The 20,251-nt window shown below is 43.0% G+C and overlaps 1 protein-coding gene across 14 annotated transcripts in view; it reads right to left on the bottom strand.

Moving 5' to 3' along the window:
* Window positions 1–20,251, bottom strand: part of ZMIZ1 (zinc finger MIZ-type containing 1) — a 436,554-nt gene that overhangs the window by 21,984 nt on the left and 394,319 nt on the right. For 13 of the 14 annotated variants that reach the window (XM_074232937.1, XM_074232935.1, XM_074232934.1 and 10 more), the window contains 8 exons: window positions 17,392–17,590; window positions 16,119–16,409; window positions 11,171–11,353; window positions 9,837–9,914; window positions 9,281–9,455; window positions 6,832–6,973; window positions 3,853–4,063; window positions 1,323–1,428 (listed from right to left, as the gene is read on the bottom strand). In XM_074232937.1, coding sequence (XP_074089038.1) covers window positions 1,323–1,428; window positions 3,853–4,063; window positions 6,832–6,973; window positions 9,281–9,455; window positions 9,837–9,914; window positions 11,171–11,353; window positions 16,119–16,409; window positions 17,392–17,590 — 1,385 coding nt within the window. The remainder of the gene's footprint in view (window positions 1–1,322; window positions 1,429–3,852; window positions 4,064–6,831; window positions 6,974–9,280; window positions 9,456–9,836; window positions 9,915–11,170; window positions 11,354–16,118; window positions 16,410–17,391; window positions 17,591–20,251) is intronic. The other variant, XM_074232943.1, reaches the window with a different exon arrangement.

Raw genomic sequence — 20,251 nt, 5'->3', positions numbered from 1 at the left:
AATTGTGTGACCCCGAGTAAGTCTCTTAACCAATATCAATGTTCCAGGAAGTTCTAAGAGCAGTCAGTATATGTATAAATGTTAACAACTAGCTCTCTGGGGGGTGGGGGGGGGTGGGGGGTGAGGGTGGGGGAAAAGATCTGCAAAATTAAAATTTTTGCCATCACTTTCTTAAGTCAGGAAATTCACAAAATAATGAAGCACACTTTGATTTATAACATTTGTTGAAAACTTAATAATAGGCTCCCAAAGGTTGGAATGAGCTGGCCCCAGAATGTCCTTTTCAAAGACTATATACTGATAAGCTGCACTGGTGCGGGCAATATTTCTTACACCAATGACATTTGAAATTATAGGTCTGAATCTTCTTCTCTCCCCCACTCTGAGACAACCTTTCATTTCCTCCCAGATGAAGATACCAGGAATTCCATGTACTTTGCCCCCCAACTGTAGAGGGCTTCTTACATGCCCTTCTCAGCTCACATATACTCAGGGGGTCATTGGTGATGGGTATGAATAGGCACAGCCTGTTCAAGGATTCCAAGTCTGATGATGCTATTCCCCATCCTTGTCCATTCTCTTGTCCTGGACCAGACTTTGTCAGAAATCCTTCCCTAGGAACTTGAAGGGGATTCTTTTGCTCCCTTCAGAACCTGCTCCATAGGCTAGTTCCCGGTTGACTTGCCCGAGGTCCCTCATCTGCCTAACTTTAAATCCCATCCTCCTTCTTTGGTCTTCTGTGGAGGTCAAGTTCAGGGAGCCATGGCTTGAGACTGGCTATTGAATGAGCCCTCAGGCTAATTATACTTCTTGGGAACTTTGCAAAGGGTGCCCTCACCCTCTGCTCAAGACAGGCTGGACCTATGCTGTACATTACTACCTCTGAGTTGTAATTCATCTCCCCCTCCCACCTCTTCTCTCCCTAGCTGAAGCCCACCCTTCACCCAGCTACCTTCTCCAAGAAGCCCACCTTGCCCAGCCACCTCAGCTTTGTTTCCTTTGACTTCTGTGTATTCATAGCCACCATGTCTCCAACAAGACTTTAGCAATCTATGGTTGACTTACGTGTGTTATCCTGTCCTCCCCAGGTAGACTGTGAGACCACATTTGCTTAGTCTCCCGATTCCTCAATTTCCCCATGCCTGACATAGTATTGAGTATACAGCAGAGGCTCAAAGACTTTTTCACTGGCTAATTAGGCCTGAAGCTCAGCAGCCTTAACTGGATCCACTGTGACCACTAAACTCTTAGCAAACATGTCTTGGCTTCTTCCCTTCCCACCTCTCCTCTACTAATGAAACCCCCCCCACAGGCAGACTCACTCTTTGTGATGCAGTGCTCTGCAGGAAGGAGGCGTTTCTTGAGCAAGCCCTGAAGGACAGAGCGGACAGAGGGCCGGTGGACTAATTGCAACACGAACAGATGTGACTGTAGAGGAAAGGGAAGAACAAGTCATTTCAATGGTGACTCAGATTCTTTAATTGTAAAATGGGAAATTAATACTTGTACTATCCACTTCACATGGAATGTGAGAGGCAATCATCATCATTGCTGTTTGGATTATGTTTCTGTGACTGTTCCACCGTCCATAACTACAGGTACCCCAGGGACCACCAGGTAATAGATTCTGAACAGAAAGGGATGTGAGGGGTCAGCTTATCCAACACCCTCTTTTCACAGTTGAGGAGCTGAGGTTTAGATAAATTAAGTGACTTATCTTGGGTTATACAACTAGTATTAGCTGTAAGTTTTCCTGACTCCAGGTCTAGGACTAACTACTATGCCATGTTGTCTCTTGGGGATAGGGTCTACATAGGAAGACTGAGGGTCATCGGGCAATTCAGGAACTTGTTTTAATTTGCTACCCATAGTACAAATTTCAAGTGACCAAATGGAAAATGGTCAAGAAATAGAAGAACTGGGTTTCTCTAGGAGTTACAGAATCTAAAGCCAAGGCAGAAGAGGAAAGAACCATCAGTGAAGGCTCATAATGAACTCGGAATCAGAAGACATGAAGTCTTGTCTTGCTTCTGTCATTTGCTAAAAAAGTGGAGTAGTTCCACTTGGTTCTGTCATTTGTAGAAAGGTAGAGTGAAACCTTTTGGAATGGTTGGAATCTCAGCACTCTCATCTGAAAAATGGGGACACTGAATTACCTCCCTCAAATGGTTATTGTGAAGATCAAAAGAGAATCACAGAATCCTCACAATGGAAGGCTCTCAAAGACTCTCTGGTAAAACCCTTCAAGAATAAGAATCCCCTCTCTGAAAGACCTGAGAGATGGGCAGCCAGGCTTTGCTTGGCTGAGGAGGAAGCTAGTGTCTCCCATGGAAGCTCATTCCATTTTGTTTTAGTTCTCATTGCTAGGAAGGTTTTCCTTATTATCAAGTCTAAATTTGTCTAAGAATCCCTTGATCTGTTTTGGAGGGTCAAGTTATACCACCTAACACATAGTCTGACAAAGAATAGGTGTTTAATGAATAAATACTCATTAGTGGATTGTTTGATTGGAGTTTGGGATACGGGATCAAACAATCATCAAGAACCGTTTATTAAGCACCTAATGAATGCTGGATACTTTGGATATGAATATAAAAGTGAATGCCCTCATTCAAAAAATTTACATTCTTCTGTGGGGACACAACATATTTATAGACATCTTAAATATAAGATATACCAGCCTAGATATCGTTTCAGTTTCTTTTTTTCAAAAAGGGAAGAGAATAGTATCTGCCATTATGAACTTGACTTTGATTCTGACAAAATTCGAGAGCATATTAAAGGGGAGTCAGTGAATATTTAGAAAAGGAAGCAAGAGATCACCAGGGACCATCAAAGGCCTCATTAAGAAAATCATGCCAGACAAACTCTACTTTTTTTTTTTTAACAGGGCTACTTGACTTGCAGATCAGGGAAAGGGTACAGATATATTTTATCTCGATTTCCATGAAACATCTGGCAAAGTTACTCGGGTTATTGTTGTGGGTAAAAACTGAAAACTGTAGTTAAGGACTGGAAATGAAACAATCCCTGATATTCAATTATTAGATTATCAATTATTCTTCAATATTAGATTACATTCTAATTGGGAAGACAAATACATACATACACAAATATATGACATAATCAATTTTAATAGTATTTATAGCCTAAATATAAAATTAATAACAAATATATAAAAAGTACTTAAATATAAAGTAGTTGGAGGTGGTTATTATTAACTCAATGAGTATTTAGTGAATGGCCCAACAGATCAATGAATAAAGGTAACCAACTTAAAACAATCTGCTTAAATAGTTGCTGATAATAACAATGTTGGTAATGTAAAAGCTTCAGGGAAACTTAGAGTCATTAAACTTTATTCCCATCTCAAAGATCACAACAAAATGCATATAAAATTTATTTTTGATAGGTTAATCAGTGTTGCTGAATTTTTGGGTTCCCTTCATCTTTTGATTTTTTTAAAAATGTTTTGTTATAAGGGATAGTTCTCTAGGAAAGGGGTTGAGGAGACAAGGGCAAATTTTGGTTCTATCAAAACTAAAGGACAATAAGATTATTTTTGAAAAGTTAAAGAAAATAAACATATTTGCCAGATATTACCTGGAAATCTAAGTAAAATATATGTATATACCCTTTTCCTCAGCTACAAAAATAAAAAAAATAGGAAGTGGTTGTCTGACATGACTTCTTGAAGAAGCCATAACAGGCTTTAGTGAACACTACTTTCTTTTCTAAACAAGAGCAGCATAACATAAAGGTCACTTAATCTCCTGGGTCTAGGAGCAGATGTGACAGCCCATGTTGTCCATGCCCTTCCCTGGTGGGATTGGTGCCCTTTTCTATACTCACACAACAACATGCTGTGACCGTGATCTGAATGGTGTTTCTTCCTGGCTGACAGACATGCTTGAGGTGCAGAGGTTTGTGAGAGGTCTTGTTGTCTCCACGTTCGATGGTGAGAGGGGTGGCGTTGACACTGACCTGGACTGAGGCTGGCCAATTGGTGTTCATTTGTCTGTCTTCATGATGATAGCATTTAAACTGCAGCTCCAGGTCAGACCTGCAGGGCAAGATGGAACAATGGGTCCCTTGACCTTGCATGAGGCTTCATAAGGTCAAGTTGGTCATGAAAGAGAAATGAAATGATTTGCCTTTTTAAGCCTCACTACATCCTCCATTCCTGACCGGGTCCCTTGCAACCCCAAAGACATCTTCCATGTCCTTCCCCACAATTCAAATCATGTTTTCCCCAGTCCTGATCATGTTTCCCCAACTCAATTATACCCTACCCCTCACTCTGACCACATCCCCCCACAAATGCCTATGTTTTCCCTAACCCTGATCATATTCAATCTCAAGCTTCCTCCCCAAATTCTGACCACATCTTCTGAACCCTGATCATTGATTCCACCCAACTTGGACTGTGTTTCACTAGGGCTGACCACATCACTTGCTGATTCCAACCTTCCCAGTCATAATGCAAACAACATCTGTCAACCCTAAACTCATGGTTTCCTCTTTTCCACACTACTTTGGAGTCAACGGAAAGAAAGTGAAAGACCATTCTAGAGCAATGATCATCCTCTAATACTCTTAATTCCCATCAACTCAGATTCCCAAATGAAACAGAAGGACAAATGGTATCTTCTGATTCAGTCAGAGCTGTTGCCTTAAATAACTACTGTTGCTATATAAGTGCTGTTATTATTGTCATTATTAATATGATTTTCATGAAGAATACCATTCCTGGTTTCCTTTAGCCAAAGGCACAAGCACAAATCACCATAATAGAAATTCAGGCATCAAAGAGATGGATTTAAGTGTCAGGAAAACCTGGGTTCAAGTGCAGTCATGAGTCTTTAGGCAAGTTATAACCTCTCTATTATGTTCCTGTAACTGTTCCACCATCCAGTTAGCTGATCTGCAAAATGGAAATATTATGACACCTAGTTTCTCATGAAGATGGTAGCCAGGTTTGGTGTGGAAGCCTTCTTAGAGGGAGAAAAGGCACAAAACTATCTGCAGGAGTCACTTCCTGGGATTTTAAAGAACTTAGGAAGGGAAGGTAGCCTTCTCTAACAGGGTGGAACAGAGAGAGAAAAAGAAGGATTGAATTAAGTTAAGGGTGTGTTTGTGTGCATGCATGCACACATACATATTGTAATTCATGTGTTTATACATGTATGCATATATATCATACATGCATTGTGTATATTCATGTATATTATAGGTTTATATTATATCATATATTATATTAGAGGGAACAGTACTCAGGACAGAGTACCAACCACAGGAAGACCGTTTCTTAGTTACTACCCAAAGCACCAAGACTCCTAAATAGAGTTGGAAGGGGCTTTCAGAAGTCATCTATTCTAGCCCTTACATTTTCAGTAGGCATGAATGATTTCCATCCCATCATCCACCAGACAATGATGCAGAGGGTGGTGCCTTCAGGGGGTCACCTCTCCTTCTGGTGCTTAGGTATACTTGGGGGGTGTTAGGATGCTTGGCTGAGATATTAAGTACCAGTCTCACACTATGGTACAGCTCCATAAATCTACTGGATGGGTTTGTACAATCCCCAGCAGTTATTACTTATTAATAAGAACCAGCCAATAACCTCCTAGACTGAGGTAAGCTCAGCTGAGGGTACTCAAGAGATAATGAAATGCCAGTAGAGCAGTAATAACCTATTCAGGTAGGTGTTAATTACAGGCTCTGATCTGTCTGTCTGGCCCTTCTCCCTTCTGGCCCTGGAGTCTTCCCAAACAAATTCTCCCTGGCTGTGGTCCTGATACAACCTCTCCCTCAACAGGGACTGTCACGTCACTGCCCTGCCCAGCCATTATGAGTTTATGTGTATCGGAGTTTATGTGCTAGTTATTTTCTTTTTTAAAAAAATTATTTAGTATTTTATTTTTCCCCAGTTACATATCAAAATAATTTTTAAACTCTGATTCTGATTTCTCTCTCCCACCTTCCTCTTCCCCCTGAGAAAGTAGTGCTTATGTTATTTTCATGTGTTAGACATTGATTATATCAGACCAGGAACTCCAGGAGGAGGTGACCCTCCTGTTGTCTGGTGGGACGTGAGCTGGAAATCAGATGACTGCTAAAAATGAAGGTAGTGGTTGGATTCAATGTCCTCAGAAATCCCTTTCCAAGTTGAGGTTTGTGACCTTAAGATGGTCAGTTGAACTGCTGTGGGAAGAGCACCCACTGAGTCTCACCCATAAGACTGAAAACACCCCAAGGGTTCAGATGGTGCCAGCCCCTCTTCAGAAGAGGAAGTCTGTGGCAGTAGGAGTTGTAGCCAAAGAGTTCCTTACTCTCTTTTCTCCTTACTGAATTCAAGACTAGGACTTAGCAAAATTGATGGGAGTGATGATGATGATAATGATAATAGAGATTCATTATTTAACTCAGAATGAAAATCTCTAGCAGGGAGTTCCCTATTTGGTATTAGGACAGGTCATGGGAACCATAGTTAGCAGTAGGAGGTGGTCAGAGCATGGGAAGCACTTCCTAGTGCAGTGAGGAGACAGTAGGGACTCAATTAACTATGATGCTCAGCCTCAAGATATCTAGGTTTGGGAAATGTACTGGATGAAGAGATATTTCGCCCCATCAGAATATTCAGAATCCTAAATAGTCCAAGTCATAATGTCCAGCTTAATGGCCAGAAAAAAAGTCATGTTGTCCTGCCTCCTCCAAACCCAATTATTAGGGGAAAGCTTGTCATTTCACTTCTGTTCTAGCTCTAGGGATGGATTAGGCTTGGTGTCCTGGGGATGTCTGGGAGAGAACTGGCTTGGGCTGGGAACCCACCTCCACATCAGTGTCTGGTGGACAGTGGGCCTTAGGTGAAAGACGTGGTTGCTGACGGCCAAGTTGTGCTCCAATCGGAAGGGTTCCAATACCACTCCATCCCGCACAGGGAAGGTTAGCCGGAGCTCATCATTGTGGTTGCCTGGAAATGAAAAGGGAGAAGCTCAAACTTTTCATTCTTTTATCTGTGATTCACTATGTACCTGCATAAATCCATATAGATACTTGCATATACCTGCAAACATCCACACTTGTGCTTGCATAACATCTGTACACACACAACCCAGATGTAGAAAAGGAATCCGAGTATTTGGCTGCTTAAAATTCTTTTTCTCCCTCAATTGAACCAATATTAATTCAGTCAATCCACAAACATAAGGGGTTACTATGTGCCAGATACTATAGCAGGCACCGACAAAGACAGATGGGAAGCAATCCTCATGGAAGGAGTTCCCCTTTTCCTAGAGCTGGAAAGGTCTCTGCTGCACTAAAAGACCTAAGATTTCCTCAGGCGAGGGCTATTGTCTCCATTTCCTAGTGAATCCACTTTCCTCAAGGACTGGATAGTTTTTGTTTTTCCTTTGTGTGTTCAGGGCTTAGGAGGGAGTCTTGCCTGGCACCTTGAAGCACCCAAATGCTTGTGAATGGACGGACTGATAATGTCTTTTCTCCTTAGCCAGTCTACAAGGGAGAGAATATATCTTTGACGTCCCAGGTCCCCCCATTGTGCCTAGCAAAAGACTGGACACGGAGAAGCTAGTATGCAATAAAAACCTGCTGAAAACAACAGGTGTCAGGGTTCTGCCTTATTTCTACTCTTTGGTCCAAATCAACCACACACAGGGGGGTGGAGCCAAGATGGCCACAGGAGAAAAGCCTCTTAGGTGCTCTCTCTCAAAACTTTTAAAATAAGGTCTCTAACTAAATTTTTGAGAGACAGAACCCACAGAGGGATCCAGTGAGGCAATTCTCTAGCCTAAGGTAACCTGTAAAATAGTGGAAAGGCTCCACTCCATGGGGTTAGAGGGGCGGCCCTCAGAGTGAAGGAACTTCAGCCTCCCAGAGGTGGCCCCAGGGACACCTGGGAGCCATGGCTCACAGCAGCAAGGGCAGTTTCCTAACCTACACCCTGGGGAACACCGGGCACAACTTGGAAAAATGGGCGGGGGGGGGGGGGGCTCTGCCAGAGTGAGCCGGTGAAGCCAGACCTCAGTGAGCAGCATGGCAAGGCAGCCCAGGAACTGACTAGAAGCAGGCAGAGCCAGTAAGCAGGAGCCCCCAGGCAAAAGAGCCTTGAGTACTCAGCCTAAGTAGGGGAGTGGAGAGAGACTTCCAAGGTCTGTCCTCTGTACCTGGAACAGGACTCTGGGGCTCTGACCATATTCAGATCCTGATCACAGTCTAGGCCGCCCCATAAAACAGCAGGGTCCCCCCACCTCAGCCCTATGACAGGGGGCATGCTTGTGGTCATTCACAGACCAGGAGGGAAGACAGAGCTTCACACACTGAGATCCTTGTTTGGGGGGCTGTGCCCCAATAATACTCAAAAGCTCAGGAAGCACCCCCAAGACCAGGCAAAGGCTGGGGAAATGAGTAAGCAGAGAAAAAAGAGGAACACCATTGAGAAATACTTTGTCTATGATCCCAAGAAGGATCAATCAACCACACAAAGACAGCAGGGGGCCAACTGACTCTCTTTGTTCTCAGGTTCATCTAGCTGGAAGGAAGGGCCAAATCCTTCCTTACACCCATGATAACATATGCTTATAACCAACCTCATATTGAGACACATTGACCCAAATTGTGCAACTTGAGTCATGGGAGTGTTGCCAGCTATTATCAGAACAGAGGCTAGGAGGGTGAGTTTTTAAAAGAGGAGGTCCAAAGGAGGGATGCTATCATGCAGCTTAGAAAATTTGGGACCATCTCCATCAGTCCTGTAGAATCCAACACATTCATATCCTGTCACTCCCTTTCCTATCTGGTTCCCTCTTTGTTTTACCTACCTAGAGAGGATTATTGTTATTCAGTTGTTTCAGTGGTGTCTGACTTGTGACCTTATTTGAGGTTTTCTTGGCAAAGATATTGGAGTGGCTTGCCATTTCCTTCTCTAGATCATTTTACAGATGAGGAAACTGAGGCAAACAGGGCTGAATGACTCCTCAAGGGCACAGAGCTAGTCAGTGTCTGATATCTGAACTTGGGTCTTTTTGACTCCAGGCCCAATACCCATGGCCACTGTACCACCTAGCTCCAAAACTCCAAACACCCCGCTCTCCCCTCACATCACTTTCACTCAGCTCAGAACCTGGAGCTAGTTTCTCTGAACCCTTCTCTGCAGTCTGCTGGGATCCCATAGCATAAGAACAAATGGGAGAGGCCAGATGAGAGTCAGAAGCAGGGAGTTGGAAAGCCAAGAGTAGACCATCTCCCACACTGTTCTACTTACTTGGAGGTGGGGGCAAAGCGCTGATATTTGGCTTAATGTCTGGAGGGAATGGTGGTTTGACATCCTGGCTGGGAGACAGGTAAGGAGGGATACTGCTCCCAGGAGTCATGGGTGGGGTGGGATTTCCTGGAACAGGTGAGTGAGGGTAGTTTGCCACAGGTACGGGCCTGGAAGGCTGAAGAGAAACAGAAATCATTAGTGTATTATTCTAGTAGCAAGGAGACACACTTGCTTGTTCTCCTTGTCTGTCTCCCCTCCTCCTTCTCAAGTTCACCCTTGAAAGCTCCTTCCTCACTGGCCCTGGTCAGGGTAGCAGCCCACAGAAGAAATGGTGGCACTTTCCAGAGCTGGAAGTCAGCCCCACCCCACCCCCTCCCCATACCACACTTCCCCCACCCCATTAACTATCTTTTCCATTTCTACTATATACTTTGAAAACTTTCATTCCATCCTTATCCTTCTCACGTGAGATTCTGTCCCAGAGAATAAATATTCTTCTCACTCCTTTCACCGATAGCTCACACACAAATATATGTGTATCCAAATCAGCACTTACCCTATTAACATTTCCTTGGCTATAGTTACTGTAGCTGCCTCCCGAGAAGGTGTTATTCTGTCCATTAAACTGATCTGGCTGTTAAAGTAGAACAAATCAGAAAGTTGAATAAACATTGTAAAATGGAATGAGCCGCTAAGTCCTTATTCCCCTCTGGATTCACCCGCCTGTCCAGTATCACCTCTAGGAAGGAGAAGAATGTATGAGACAGGGCAAGAGAGAGAGAGACAGAGACAGAGACAGACAGACACAAAGAGCCCTTCAGATTTAGCAGAGCAACTTCAAGTTTCCAAAATGCTTCCCTCAGAGCAGATCTGTGGAAGCGTGGGCCTTCTGAATTTTATCATCCCTATGTGCCAGAAGAGGAACCTGGGGCTCAGAGGGTGAAGTGATTTCTCAAGTTCTTATTATCTAATAAGTGTCAGAGCCAGGATTGGAAATAGTTCTCTCTTCCAACATCAAGCCCTTTGCTCTTTACACTCCTTAGACCAAGTCAAGCCCCTTGAGGGCAAATACTGGCTCTGTATCTCTCTCTGTCTAAAAAGTTGTGGGCAGAAAGTAACAAAATCTCTTTGGGCCCAATTAACATGGATTCTGATGTTCTTGCTGCCCTGTCAACAGTTGGGAACAGAACTGAGTTAGCAAAACAATCTTAACCCACAGTGGCATTTGTTTAACAAACATAAGAGTAGGGCAGCTAGGTGGCTCAGTGGACAGAGCACTGGCCCTTGAGTCAGGAGTACCTGAGTTCAAATCTGGCCTCAGACTCTTAATAACTGACTAGCTGTGTGACCTTGAGCAAGTCACTTAACCCCATTGCCTTGCAAAAAACCCCAAATACCACCACATCCAGAATGGAGAGAAGCTGCTGCTTTTTTTCCTGAGTAATCTTCCCCATGTTCTTTCTGGTCACCCATCCTTCAAAAATTTCTTTTAGAAATGGCTTTTGCTTGTTTTTTTTTTTTAAGGAGAAGGAAAGAGTAGACAAGAAAAGATGGACTAAATGGTTCTCTGCTTCAGTCCCCCCTCCCCCCAGATGAGCAAATAGTAGCCACAAAATGCAAGCATTAAGGCCATTTCATCTGATTGCCCCAGATGAAAGAGAATAGAGGCTGTCCAGGAAATTTGAATGAGCTAATAATAATGAGTGCGGGCTCCTTAGGCAAGCCTCCAAAGAACCTCAAGCATGTCAGAGAGGGCCAAGATTCTGCTTGGGAATTGGCATAACCAATCTGCCAAACCTACCTAGCTACAGGCAAGAACAAGGAGCCTTGTTGGTTTGAGAAGTATAGAAAGTCCCCAGTCCCCAGGAGGATGTCAAGAGCCAGACTTACCTTGTAATACTGCCCCATATTGACTGTTGGGGGTGGGTACTGCCCTGTGCTCTGCTGGCTTGGCATCCGCTGCCCAGGATAGTTGGGAGAGGTGATAGGTCTTGGAGGATTGGGGGTCGGGTACTGACCAGGTTGGGTTGGGAACTGGCTATTTGGTCCATATTGCTGGTTTCCATAGTTGGGCTGTTCCCCAAAAGAGACAGGAAAAGAGGGAAAAAAGGATCGTCAAAGGCTTGGTGGCATCTTATACATGCTAAAGAAGACAGAAGAACCACCTCCTGAATCCTAGAAACTCATTCCCAGCTTCACCCTTTTACCTAGGCTAATTTCCTCCTGGGAGTTATCCTTTCCAATGAGTAGGCCAATTCTGCTTATTCCTGAAGAACCCCCGTCCCATGGTCCCTCTGAAGACTTCTCAACCAATCTTTCCCTCCTCTGAACTCACAGTGTTTACCTATTTTCGGTACCACTGAAGATCTCTAATTGCTTCACAGACCTTAGTCTTTTCTTAACCACTACATTTTACATTTGTTGAAAACAATGGCTACGATTTATCCTTTTAAAGTCTAACAATAATAACAACCACAACAATATAATGATGATGATGATGATCAGTATTTCTAATATAGAGCTTTTATGGTTTTAGAAAGTATTTTATGTCTATCATCCCATTTGATGCTTACAATAGCCCTGTGAAGTCAACATTATGATTATTTCCATTTTATAGATGAGGAAACTTCTCAGAGAAGTGATCCAACCCAATCACAGAGCTAGAAGCATCTGAAGAGGTATTCCAACTCAGGACTGATACAAAGCGAACATTCTATCCATACGTCATTCAGCACACAGCTGGGGGAGGGAGTTGCCAAGGTGTTTTTGTTTTTTAAACAAAAGGACACATTTAAGACTAGGATATTCTATTCTCTTTTGCATACAGCTACTTATGTTACAAGGAATATGCACTGGCTACAGTGAAAACACACTATCTCTTAAGTAACTCCTGCTTTGCAATTTAGAGTTCTAAAAAGTTCCTTGGTGAAGGGGTGGGGTGGTCCAGGGTTAATAGACTAAATGACTCACTGAGGGCTAAATTGGAGGTGTAAAATCATAAAAGTTCTATATTAGAAATATATTATTATTATTGTTATTATTATTACACAGAGTAGGAGTTATGAAGAGACTTGAACATGGTCTTCCTCAGTTCTTTGTCAACCATGCAATACTATCTTTAAATTTAAAATAATTGGGGCAGCTAGGTGGCGCAGTGGATAAAGCACCGGCCCCGGAGTCAGGAGTACCTGGGTTCAAATCCAGTCTCAGACACTTAATAATTACCTAGCTGTGTGGCCTTGGGCAAGCCACTTAACCCCATTTGCCTTGCAAAAAAAAAAAGACCTAAAAAAAGAATTAAAAAAAATTTAAAATAATTAACTGTTTTATTTTAAAGAATCCTTTTTAAAAATTATTGACTTATTCATTTTAATTATCCTTTCTAAAAAACTTTATTTTTTCAAGGCAATGGGGTTAAGTGACTTGCCCAAGGTCACACAGCTGGGCAATAATTAAATGTCTGATGTTGGATTTGAACCCAGGTCCTCCTGACTCTGGGGTCGGTACTCTATCCACTGTGCCACCTAGCTGTCCCAATATGTCTCTTTTAAAATTTCATGTTTCAAATTCTCTTCCCCACTCCCATCTCTCCCCCTCCTGAAAATGCAAGCAATATATTATCTGTTATATATATCATCCATAATGGTGAATCTCAGTTCAACCAAAGTCACACAATAAATCTGCTCTCATCTAAAAATAATTAAATAATTACAGGAGTGAATAATTTCAACTCCAAACTTTTCAGCTACCGCTTGTCTCTAAAACTCCACCAGGATTCTTTCTTCTCATTCTCTCTCTCCCCTCCACTCTATGGCCCTAGTTATTAAGAATTATTATATTTTTTGTTTGTATTATTGGTTATAATGTAACAACATAATTAATGAAGCAGCTAGATGGTTCAGTGGATAGAGAACTGGGCCTGCAGTCAGAAAGATCTGAGTTCAAATCAGAGTTCAAGACATTGGCTGTGTGACCCTAGGCAAGTCATTTAACTCTTATTTGCCTCAGTTCCTCATCTATGAAACAAGGACACATTGACAAAGGAAGTGGTACACCATTCCTGTATCTTTGCTAAGAAAACCCCATGGACAAATATCAATGGTATCATGGAGAGTTAGTCACAACTACATGAATGAACAATAAAAATCTAATTAATAATAAACAAATATTAATTAATTAACCTCTCCTTCTCTCTCCATTGCTTTCTATTCCCCTAGAATAGACAGGCAGATAGATAGATTGTTTCTTAATACTCCTTCTGACTTTTCTGTCATACACTTGCCGGCCTTCAGTGCATTTATATTTTGTTCCCTGACCTCTCCTCCCTGAACCATTCCCTATGGCTGGGCATTTCATTCACTTCCAATCCTTTCCCATGGTAAATGCTGCTGTTCTGAAAATTTGTGGGTGGGCACTCCTTTGCCTGTTTATTGTTGATAACACTTGCAGGTCCAATGAGGAATCCTGGGTCAAAGAGCAGGGTGATTTCTGCAACTCTGACTTCCTCACAGCAGGCAGCTGTATCTCACTTTGAGACAGGATAGTGAAGGGTCTGGAACCCATGGTTTATGAAGAAAAGTTGCGGTGACTGGAGGCAAAGCTACTCATGAGACTTCAAATATTTTTTGAGATCTCCAGATAGAATGCTGCACTTGGAGTCAGGAAGCCCTCAGGTTAAGACCTCAGATGTTTAATTAGCTAGGTGACTATGCAAGTCACTCGACTTCTGTCTGCCTCAGTTCCCTCAATTTTAAAATGCAGTTTATAATAGCACTTTCCTCTCAGAGTTGTTCTAAGGACCAAATAAGATATTTACAAAAAAGCTTTCACACAGTGTCTGGTACACAGTAGGCACTATATAAATACTTATTATTCATTAGATCGTTTAAATTAGAGATGAGATGTAGGGCACACGGATCCAGAACTAAGTCCAATAAATTACAGAGAGGCTAATTTGAATTCAATATAACAAAGAACTTTTGAAGAACTAGAGCATTCTAGCAATAGAATAGGCTTCCAGAGTAGGTAGTGAGCTTCCCATTATTACAAATCACAAGCAGAGTATGTAATGTGCACCCCATCATTGGAGATGTACAAATAGAGGGGTCGGAGATGCTCTAGGGATGAAGTCTGAAGAGACTGGGGCTTTGACCTAGATGATCTATAAGGCCCCAATCATCTCTATGTATCATGATAACAAATTCCCCAAAAAGGGGGGGCTATTATTCTGAGTTAGGGGGAGGCACTGCAAAGCTAGGAAGGCTTAGGAAAGCAGAGAATGATCAGTCTATATCAAGTATTTAATAGCCATGAAGTGCCACTTAATGAAGACATTGATTAATTTATTAAAAATAATCGGTCACCACCAGGCCCCCCCCCGCCCCACTTTGCTTGGCATCTGAAAACTGGTGGTGAAGTCATTTGGTGGCACCTCCTGAGTTCCCATCAAGCTAATTACAGCAGACGCCATTACTCGGCTATTTTCCTCTGCGGCCTGATCTTACAGCCGGTTTGTTCCTGAGGAGCCAGGCAAGGAGAAATGTCTGTGCTCAAACAACAGTGGCTACAGGGGGGAGGGAAGAGATCCCACAGAGCTCTAGAGATGGAAACAGATAGGCAACTCACAAAAGAGGGCCGCAGGAAGCAAATGACTTCTCCTTGGGTGGCAGCAAGTTTCTGGAATTGGTGAAGGTGCCGATGGGAGTGGTGGCATTTTTAAGGCACTTTTTTTTTTAGGTTTTTGCAAGGCAATGGGGTTAAGTGACTTGCCCAAGGCCACACAGCTAGGTAATTATTAAGTGTCTGAGGCCGGATTTGAACTCAGGTACTCCTGACTCCAGGGCCAGTGCTCTATCCACTGTGCCACCAAATGGCCCCTTAAGGCATTTCTAAGAACCAGACACTATGCTAAGCTCTTAGGATCAAAAGGAAGGTTAAAAAAGCCGATGGCATTATCCTCTTTCTAAGCCTAGGAACTTTGAAACAGCTTCCCTTTGTCCTTACCTGATGTCTCTTCTGCTTCCCCCATTTTGTGGCACTATTTTAGGGCCAACTAGAAGACAATAAACCTTTCACAAGGTGGTTTCATGTTTGAGTCTATTATCTGTCCATATTCTACATTAATGTGAATACACAGGTACCTATTTGTCACCATAAGTTATGAATGATAACCCTCTTTGATCAGCTATTTGTCCTAATAACTGGCTTTTGTACATTGCTTTAGCATATGCAAAGTGCTTTTTGTGTAATATTCCATTTGATCCTCACAACAATCACTGGAGCTAAGTGTCATTCTTATCATCACCATTTTACAGTTAAGGAAACGGAGACTGGTAGAGGTGAAGTGATTTACTCAGGGTGACACAGATGGTCAGTAATTGAACTCAGATCTTTTTGACTTCAAGTCCAACATTATCCAATGCATCATCTAGCTCCCTGATTAATGGCCAATTTGTTGATCGATAACCAGTCTTAGATAATGATTCTACTCATCCTCCACATCCTATCTCCCAAGGAACTATTGTTCCTCTTTCTGATGAACAATCCCTTAATCCTGTATAGTAGTTTGTATTTTTCAAAGCCTCTAGGGTCATCTGATTTTCTAATAGCGATGTAAATTATGGAGATGAAGTATTAACATCCCTGTTACAGGTAAAGAAAAGCTAAGTGATTTATTTAGACAAGTTTTACAGTCCAGGCTAGAATTCAAGTCTCTTGGCTTTTATTGTTATTTCTCCCATTCCTTTCACACAACCAACACAAGCACAATTCCACCCTGCCCACGTCCTCCACCATAAGTGTGGTTTCCCCTCCCATCTCCTGCTCCCAGATCACTCACTTCTCCTGGGTAGGGTCTCTTTATGCTCTGGATGGGAAGAGACTGGGGTCGGGGACCTGGATAGGCTTGTTGAGGCATTCTCTGTCCATGCGTACTGAAGGGGTTGATCCCAGGAGGCCGGGGCTGGTTCATGCCCATGGGGGGGCCACTCATATTGGTAGGTGTCATGCCAGCTGGCATGTTGGTGGGATTCATGGTCCCACCCATGGAGGCAGGCCCTCGGGGCCCGGGCTGGTTCATGAACTGGTTGTTGTACGCCTGGGTCGGACCCATCTGGAAAGAGGAACAGACCTTCAACGGGAGAAGAAGAAGAAGAAGAAAAAAAGGATAAAATGTGACATGCATTGAAAGTGTGAGGGAGGGATGAAGGGGAAGGAAGCCAAGGGATGGGAGGTGGGGTGGGAGATGGGGTGAGTTTTCCTGAGTTGTTGCCATCCCTTCCCCAGGTCTCTGAGGTCAAAGAAAGATAGAGAGTTACCAAGGGTAAAGGGAGAACAGGACTATCAAGCTTGGGGTGTCCCAGCCCCATCCTCTCCAAAGTCCCCAAAGGAGAACTCCAGCAATGGAGAGTTGTAAGGGCTAGTCACCCCCATGCACAGGCAGCATTCTCTGGGACAAGCAAGCAGGGAAGGTGGAGGGGAGGGAGGGAATAAGGCAGTCTAGGGAGGGGAATGGGGTGCTGGTAAGTGGTGATGGATATGAGAGGCTGGAGGCAGGCCACTGGCTCTGAGGTATGGACAGATGGGCCAGGAGCAGATTGTACTGGTAAGAACGAAGATGGGTTGGCCAGCTAAGCCACAGTTCGAGGTTCCCTGTCCTCAGGGCCAAGGTTGGGCCTGCTTTTGATCCTCAGTCAATAGAAGAGCACAGAAAATTCGCAAAGCTGCTTTTAGCCAAAAATTTTCCCTTTCCAAACTTTTCCTGAGTAGAGTCTGTCCCATGCCTCATCCTTTTGACTATCTGTCTCTTCCCTCTCCCCAGTTCTCATATATTAAACCAGGGTCGGTCTAAAAGTATTAAGGGAAGGATAGCAGAAGCAAAGATCTGTTCACCCAAGTCCTGGAATAATTGAGACAGGCTAGATTTCATAGTGAGGATGAAAAAGCGTGCTACCTCCACCCTCAAATATGCTGTAACATGGTGAAGACAAAGCCTGGAGGGGATGCCAGTGACGTGGATACACATAAACCTGGCCCAGACACCCACTGCTCTACGGAATGCCCTCTGGTCTCTGTACTGAAGATACAAAAAGGTGGGAGGCAGAGACCCTTACCGGTCCATACTGGTTCATGTCCTTGTTCTGGGTCTCCTGGAGAGCCGCTACTGTAGCAGTGGCTGTGGCCGTGGCTGTGGCTGCTGCTGCTGCTACTGCAGCTGCTGCTGCCGCTGCCGCTGGCTGAGTAAAGTCTGCGGGTGGCCGGGTGTGAGGAGGGATCCCCATGCCCGCAGGGGCATTGGGACCACCAGGGTAACTGCCAAGGAGAGAAGACAGAAAGGGTTAAATATTACTGGCAGAGGCAAGAGGTTGTTTGGAAACCAACTCTCTGATGGACAAAGCCAGAGTTAGACCGGGTAGACTGAGGCAAGACTGACTCAGAGGTGAGGATACTTGTTTAAACTCTCTTGGGTCCAAAGGAGAGAGGGGAGCCATTCTGGGTGGATATAATGATACTCTGGGGTATTAGAAGACTGGTGGGCATAGACTTAATTCCCATATCTACAACGGATTGAGCCCTGGGCTTGTAGGAAAAAGTGAAAGGGAGGGAACAGATAAGCATCTTGTCAAACACTTTATAGATATTGTCTTACTTGATTCCTATAAAAACCCTGGGCAGTAGGAGCTATTATTATCCTCACTTTACAGATGAGGAAACTGAGATTAAGTGACTGACGCAGAGTCACACCATCAGGAAGTATCTGAGTCTGGATTTGAACTCAGGTCTTCCTGATGCTAAGCTCACTGCTCTCTTCACTATGTCACTTGGCTGCCACTAGGATTTGACTCCTGGCTTTGAAACTTAATAACACTTGTGTGATCTTGGGCAAATACCTTGACATCTCTGGGCCTCAGTTTCCTCAGCAGTAAAAGGAGAGATGTATGAGAGCCTCTAAAGACCTCAATGGCTCTAAAATTCTGCTCCCAAGAGTCTATAAACTCCTTCCTACCTGTGATTCCTGGAGCACACTATAAGAAAGAACCTTATTATACATTTATTGAATTATATCTAGCCTTTAAAAAAATTTTTTTTGAGAAGTGATGTGAATAAAGTTGGGCTCTGAATTAGGAAGATCTGGGTACAAAGCTTATCTGACACTGCCTTTGTGATTGTTGACACATATCACTTAACTTCTCTAATTTTTAGACAAGTATTTGACAGCACAAATTATAGGAGGGTTTTAATTTCCTTTAATGAAGGGAGTTTTCACAGTGAGAGTTCCCTGATCAAAAAAAAAAAAATCACTGGATCTTGACATCCTGACATGCTCAACAATGGGTGTATTGCAATTAGGACTCAAGACACAAGATGGAACCAATGGCACAGTCACAGCTAGAGTCCTAATGGGATTCTGTTGGAAAGAACATGGATTCAGAATAGGGATATTTGGATTTGAAGCTCTAGCTGTGAAGCCACAGAAATTCATTTCACTTCTACCAGTTTCCTTATCTAGAGAATAGGGATAGTAATTGCTTGGACTACTTTCCTCACAGGGTTGTGGGGAAAAGTTCATCAGAGACAGTATAGGGCTGTATACATGGAAGTTGCTATTATTATTATATTAGACACCATAAATTTGTAATGATACATACATAATCTGTGTCCTAAGGAATTTTTTTTAAGCCTATCAATTGTCTGATATAAAAGAAATCCAACATTCCTTTATGTGCTGAGGTGAACAGGGAGCTGTGTATTTGGGAATCAAAAATCTAGGATTAGTAGATACTAATTAGTAGTTAGAGGTAGTAATACTCCCTGTCCTTAAAAAAAAAAAATTCTAGACAGGGCCCTATGAGGATTACCTCCTTCTGTGAGATGTTAAGAGAAACCATATGATTTGGAAGACAGATAGTGAGAGGGGGTTCAAATCATAGGTTCCTCCTTTCCCTCCCTCCCTCCCTTTCCTAAAGTATCCTCCAGGGAAGTATTGAAGTCACAGAAACTATACTGGTCATAAGAAGAATTACCCACTGGTTATGTGAGTGTATGAGTGAGTGTCTGTGTGTGTTAATGCTGGGTTGGGGGGGGGAGGAGTCAGAGAAGGGCCCAAGAAGTAAGTTTTGTGTTCATTAATCAGTAAATAAAATTTTAATATTTTTAAAAACAATCATTATTGACCATGAACCTCCTTGCTGATCTTAGGCAAGAACTGAGGTGTCTGCTATGCTAATTGCTATCTGTGTAACCTTGGGAAACCCATTCAACCTCTCCAACTTCAGTCCTATGTAAATAGAAGGGTTGAATTAAATATCTCTAACAATAAATTTATGCTCAGTCAGGCAAAGAAATAGGTTGATTGCCTCTAGGGGCTCAGAAGACTGAAGAAATTCAAGGAGATCCAAAGAGCAGGTCAGCCCACTTGGGGCACATCCAACCAAAGGTGGCAAGAGAGATGATGGTGTCACTTCCAAAGCCTAGACAACTCACAGAATGAGTGGGGGTAAGTTAGGAACTCCAGCCCCATCCCCCTCCAAGACACAACCTAGGATACAGTACAGGTTTGAAGGTCTGCTACACCAAAGGACTGATGAATGAATAATAGTAACAATGAATAAAACAAAACAATCAATCTCCCTCCCCCTCCAAAACCAACCATTCATGAAACACTTACTAATGTGCTCCACTCTAAACTAAGTTCAAGAGATACAAATACAGATGCAAGGACAGTCCCTGCCCTCAAGGAGCTTACATTCTAATAGAGAAAAGTCACATGAGGAGGGGAATTATGGCCAGGAAAAAAAATTTGCTTCTTCTATCCTGAGAAATTTCCTCTGAATAGGTTTGTGCCTTTTCCAATTACTTCATTTCTTTCTCTGCTCTGAAACCACAGGCTTTTTGAAAGCTTGGGAATTTTTTTCCCCCACAAGCAAATCTTAATTCTTCAAATCAGAAATCACATCAGAATTTCCATCACCT

The sequence above is a fragment of the Macrotis lagotis genome, chromosome 4 (genome assembly GCF_037893015.1).
Source record: "Macrotis lagotis isolate mMagLag1 chromosome 4, bilby.v1.9.chrom.fasta, whole genome shotgun sequence".
Classification (NCBI taxonomy): domain Eukaryota; kingdom Metazoa; phylum Chordata; class Mammalia; order Peramelemorphia; family Peramelidae; genus Macrotis; species Macrotis lagotis.
Note: the sequence above shows the minus strand (reverse complement) of the source record. Positions and strands in the feature narration are given on the sequence as shown.